The sequence below is a fragment of the Elephantulus edwardii genome, unplaced genomic scaffold, assembly GCF_000299155.1.
Source record: "Elephantulus edwardii isolate Elephantulus edwardi_28Jun2011 unplaced genomic scaffold, EleEdw1.0 scaffold00018, whole genome shotgun sequence".
Lineage (NCBI taxonomy): Eukaryota > Metazoa > Chordata > Mammalia > Macroscelidea > Macroscelididae > Elephantulus > Elephantulus edwardii.
Genome location: NW_006399768.1, coordinates 24306246 through 24311976, shown reverse-complemented (window position 1 = coordinate 24311976; position 5731 = coordinate 24306246). Strand labels below are relative to the sequence as shown.

General features: G+C 35.0%; 1 protein-coding gene across 1 annotated transcript in view; it reads left to right on the top strand.

Annotated features, from left to right (window-relative positions):
- KIAA1430 (KIAA1430 ortholog) overlaps nucleotides 1–5731 on the top strand; it is a 27908-nt gene that overhangs the window by 21753 nt on the left and 424 nt on the right. Inside the window, exon 3 of the mRNA XM_006882241.1 lies at nucleotides 4629–4797. Within this exon, the coding sequence (XP_006882303.1) occupies nucleotides 4629–4797 (169 nt within the window). The remainder of the gene's footprint in view (nucleotides 1–4628; nucleotides 4798–5731) is intronic.

The window sequence follows — 5731 nt, the reverse complement described above, 5'->3', positions numbered from 1 at the left end:
ACTGGAGCAGTGGGAATAAGTGTGTTTGAGATGGCTAGGTTGGCACAGGATAGAACAGCATTTAGAACTCTTGTACATAGGGTCGCTATGAGTCGCAAGCGACTCGATGGCCATAACAACAACAGCAAAGAAGAAAATAATAAAATACCTGTTACTACTGTGAAGTTAATATTCCAGATTCAAGTTTGATACTTCATTATAAGCTAAAATAAAGCTTGTCCTGTAATTTTTAAAGGAGCCCTGGTGGTATAGTATATATTAGCTACCAATGAAACTTGACAGTTGGAATTCACCAGTCCCTGGGAGAAAGATGGATTCCCAGCTTGGGAAAACTGATGGCTGGTCGCTGGGAGTTGGACTTGACAAGAGTGGGTTGGTTAACTAACTTTGAAAAATTTTTCCATGATCATTTCATACTGACTTTTGATATTTTTATTTATCCTTTAAAAAATCCTTCTATTGTAAGTTTTCTTTGGAATTATGTTACGTTTATGTTTTAAAGCAGAGTAGACGACATCTTTAAAATGCAGTTATCCTCTCTAGAAATGCAGTGTGTCTTTCTGTTATTCATGCCTTCTTGTAGTTCTTCAGCACTGTTTTGTTACATTATTGTGCGTGAAGTTTTCTAATGTTATTTCTGATAAGCTATTAAATTTTGAATATTTGACAACAAACTATGTACAAAACTGTTGTTAATACTGAGGAGCAGTGATGTCCATTTGAAGACTGAGTAATGTACACCTGATTCAGGCCATGATCTCTTCAGTTACTTGCTATGCATCTGACAGAATTGATGGTGTTTGGAGGAGAGTATGGAATATTTGATGGCCTTCCAGAAGAATAAACAGGTCTTAGAAAAAGTGCAGTCATAGTGTTTTTGGAGGCAAGGATGATGAAGCTCCATCTCACAGACTTTGGGCATGTTGCTAGGAGAGGCTTTTGGAAAGGACATCATGCTTGAAAAGGTGGTGGGTCAATGAAATAGAAGACCCTTGGTGAGATAGATTGATACAGTGACTGCAGCAGTGGGCTTAATTGTGTCAGAGATAATAAGGATGGCACAAGGTAGGACAGGGTTCAGCTTTGTTCAGAGTTGTTATGAGTCATACATGACTTAGTGGCACTTACTAGCAACTTACACAGAACTCTTTTTTGCACTGTCAACCTAAACGTAGGTGGTTTGAATCCACCAGCTGCTTTGTGGGAGAAATACAGACAGTCTCCTCTCATGTGATTAACTGCCTCTGAAAACCCGCTGGAGAGTTGACTATGAGGCAGTCTAACAGTACACAACAACAGTAGTTCTTCACTGTGTGCAGATATGCTTTTCAAATATATGTTTTAGGTTGTTTATATTTAAACACGCATATACAGACATTGTAGTGAAATGTGCCTCACAAGTGGGTCCATTTCTTTGGATAAGTTTTATGATTTGTATTTTCTATTTGCTCCATCTCCAGTGACAAAAATAGAATCAAGTAGCTAATAGGAATGTTAGCCATCCACTATCTCAGACAGCTCAGGACAAAGTAATGTTGTTCAGAGAGGGTAAGTGAGGGAATAATGGTATCAAATTTAGTTGAGTGCTGAAGAATTAGAAGTGTTCTGATGAGGTTTGCTATTCTTACTGTTTGATTTCCATTAGACATTGCATTCAAACAGATAAAGATTATACTTTTTTAAAAAATAGTTTTATCCAGTAGAGGGCGTGCTTGCTCCATATAGTTGCAGTTATAGTAGACCCTTTCCTTTACCAAAAAAGCATCAATTTTAAAATGTAACCCTATAATTCTTAAACCATATCTCCTTTACCTTTGTGTGATTTTAAGATAAAGTCTTATTTATTCTAACAGAACATTTTAACATAATCGTAGCAGAAGGAAGACAGAGTAATCCACTTTAGTTTTACTTTATTTGCCCTCTAAGAAATGAGATTATGTCATTCTTTTAGATGTAAGTCAGTGTCCAGAGCTGTGAAAGAACACTGGGAAGTAGGAGACTGTAATTGAAATAATATTAGGGGAGAAATAAGTAAACTTCTTAGAGAATGCATCAAGATTAGATCTAAAGCTCAAGTGGTTAGTTTATTTTTTTTTCTTAGATATAATTTTTAAATAAAGGGGAATAGTAATAACTAAACAATAAAGTAGACCAACAGACTATGATAATCTTTCATTTTGGGTTTCTGCATGGAAATACTGTTTGTAAAATATATTGCATTCAAATTTTGTAGATAAACTAGTAGAAAATTAAAAAAAGAAAAATCATATTGCATATGGAAATTTAGAAAAATTAAATCATTATTAAGTAAAAGTTCTAAAGGCAAAATCCTTCCCTGTTCTTTGTTGGTCTAGAAAGAACTTTTACATGGAACATGAAAATTATTAAAGGAAAGTTATATAAGGATGAAGATTTATAGATCCTCATACTAAGGATGAATGTTAATTAATATCTTTATTCCTTTTTTTTTAATATCTTTATTCTAAAGTCTTCAAATGTATAGTTCATTTAGCTGCTGCTTCTTTGGTTGTAGTCTTTTCATCTTTTGCTAGAGAAGATAATTAGCTCTTGATAGCTAAGTTAAGGCTCCAGTACAGATATGTGAATATCAATCTTTTGATATTCCCTGAGTATAAGACACTTGTGATACTTTCTAATGTTGAGAGTCTTTGCTTCATCATTTTGAAAACAAGGAAGCAACTCTCCTCTGCCAATAGCTTTGAAAATCATCAAAATAACTTTTTAATTTATTCATTTTAACTTTTTTATGCCAGAAGAAATCAATATAGATTTCTTGTTATCCTAGGGAAATATATTATCAGGGATTCATGTTACGTTAGGGAAATCTGCTGTCAAGGAACTCTCCCAAGTTCTAAAGAGCAGGGATGACAGTTTAAAGAATCAAGTGCACCTGATGCAAACCTTGGTCTTTTTACTTGATTTCCATATATCTGCAGGTTATACTGTGAATAAAGATGACATGAAGAATCAGTGCCTTTGAATTGTGGTGTTGGCAAAAAGAATTGAATCTACTGTGAACTGCCAAAAGAATAAGCAAATATACCTAGAAATAAATGCAACCAGAGTGCTCCTTAGAGATTGGGAATATGAAACTCTGTCTCATTTATTTAGTCATGCTTTCCTTCAGGAGTAACCAGTCCTTGGGGAGAGGCGCCATGCTGGGAAGGGTAGAAGAGGGTCAGTGAAAGAGAGGGGACCCTCAAAAGGATGAATTGACACTGGCTACCAAAGTGGGCTTGAACATGATAGAGATTTTGATGATAGTGCAGGCTAGGGCAAGATTCAGATCTGTTGTTTATAGGGTTGCTATGAAATATTGTCAACTCTGTGGTACCTGAGAACAGCAACATGTCACAAGGTGAGCAGGCTTTGTCTTGAGTATGTAACACAGATGTCCAGAAGGCACAGTTGGGCTGGTGGAAAGCAGGAATGGGACATCCCTGAGCTGTGCCTGCTTGGCCCCTCAGTACCTGAGAGCCCTCAAGGCACTACTGCAAAATGAACTGGTTGAAAACTTGTCTGTAGCTCACAAACAGAATTTATAGTTGTTGTTGATTGCATTCAGGTTGAGCACAATTCATAGCGACCCTATGAACAAGAGGCCTGAAGCCCCTCTACAACTAACGGCATTTATCAAAGTTCATAGAGTTTCTGGAGACATGTTATTTAGGAAGTAGATGCCACTCCTGCTTCTAAGAATTTATAGTAATTTAAATATATTTGTTGTCAGTTCTAGAGCTGAGCATTGAGCTAGTAGTATTAATAACTCCTAATAAGCCCAACAGGGAGTTCTGGTGGCCTATTGGTAAGGAGCTGCACTGCCAACCCAAAGGACCATGGTTTGAATCCACCAGCCACTCTGCAGGAGAAAGATGGGCAGTCTCCTTCCACATGATTAACTGCCTCTGAACCTGCTGGAGGGTCAGCTATGAGTCATTTCAAATCCAAGGGTACACAACAGCAACAGAGTGCATTATGAGAAGCTTAGATTTAATATATTTCAATTTGGAGCTCTTTTCCTGAGATAATATAATCTGACATAAAGGAAAAGTCTGCTATAATGAATTCTTTTTTTGTTAATAATGAATTCTTAGAACCGTAATTTGTTTGCTTAGCTGTATTATTGTTGCATTCCATTGAATCAAGTCTGATTCACTGTGACCCTGTGTATGATTGAATGAATCCCTGCCCAATCCTGCGTAATCCTTATAGTCCATTCTGTCTGTGACTGTGTTCGTCTTTCTCATTAAGGTTCTTCCTCACATCCTTTGCTGACACACTGTTTTCCCCCATCATGATGTCCTTTTCCAGGGACTGTCCCCTTCAGTGCCCAAGATGGGAGACATAAAAAAATCTCACCATCTTTGCTTCTAAGCAACATTCCAGCTTCACCTCTAGTATTTATTCTTTTGGCCATCAATCACCAGCACCAGAATTCAAGGACATCAGTTCTGAAACTATGCTATTTGGATTTGTTTATACAGAATATAAAAATTGATATATAATAGTGCTTTATTTAATGAATTTAGTCAAGAAAGTATTTGCCATTTTAAAAAATACTGTCATTTATAAATCATTGACTTGCAAATTGATTATCTTTAATGAAGGCTTTATTGAAAAGGCTCGAAGCTGTGAAGCCAACAGTTGGTATGAAACGTTCAGAACAATTGATGGACTATCATCGTAATATGGGTTATCTCAGCTCAACACCATCTTTAAGACGAGTGAGATCTTCCGTTGGCCAGTACAGTTCTCTTGGCCAGTATAGCCCATTAAGTAAGTATAGTCCAAAAAAATTTTTTTGATATATTGATGATGCTTTTCAATATAATTTTAAATGCTTATGGTAAGGTTTAAATATAGATTCTGTCTTGAGTGTGTCTAATTTATAAATTTGTTTACCCATATATCACTCTTCCATAGAGGGAAAGAGTTTACTTTTTAGTATATTTAATGACACTTTGCATTCTCTATTTTTTACTAACACACTTTGTTAGCTCAATTAAAAGTTTGTTGTCAGTACATTATCACAGCATAGGAAGGAAATCACTAAATAAAATAATTGGATGTATTAGTAGTTTCATAGATAATAGAAGGATCGATCTTTAATTCTAGCATATTTATTTAGGGAAAAAATAAGAGATGCTCCAAAGTTCTGAAATATTTTCATTACCTAATTAAGAATTAGCTGCTAATATATTCTAATTCTTATGTGCATTTTCTTTCTTATTGGGAAAATTAAAACAAAAATTAGCAATCTGTAAGAACCTCTTAATGCTTGATAATAATTAATGAGTTACACATGTAGACAGTTGTAGTCTCAGAGAACTTAGGAATAGAATGATTACTTGGTAGTAAGATATTCTGTATACAATAAGACCTGTCATTTACCTTTACAGAAGTCTCCATTATTGTTTCATGTGTGTCCTCTTGAATATAAAACAGAGAAACTATTGCTAAGAGTAACTTAGAAAGTTTATAATCTTAAAACCTCCACTATTCACGTTTAACACTCCATTCATTCTACAGATAAAAATTCTTAGGTACAGGGACCAAGATAAAGTCTACTGGTAATCTGTACTTAGCACTAGGCTTTGAGTAAAATAAATTGTTTTTTAATAAATGTATAAATAGTTCCATCAGTGACTTTTTATTTTTATTTGAATCAAAATAAACTTAAAAACATTTATTCCTATGTATACTGATTAAA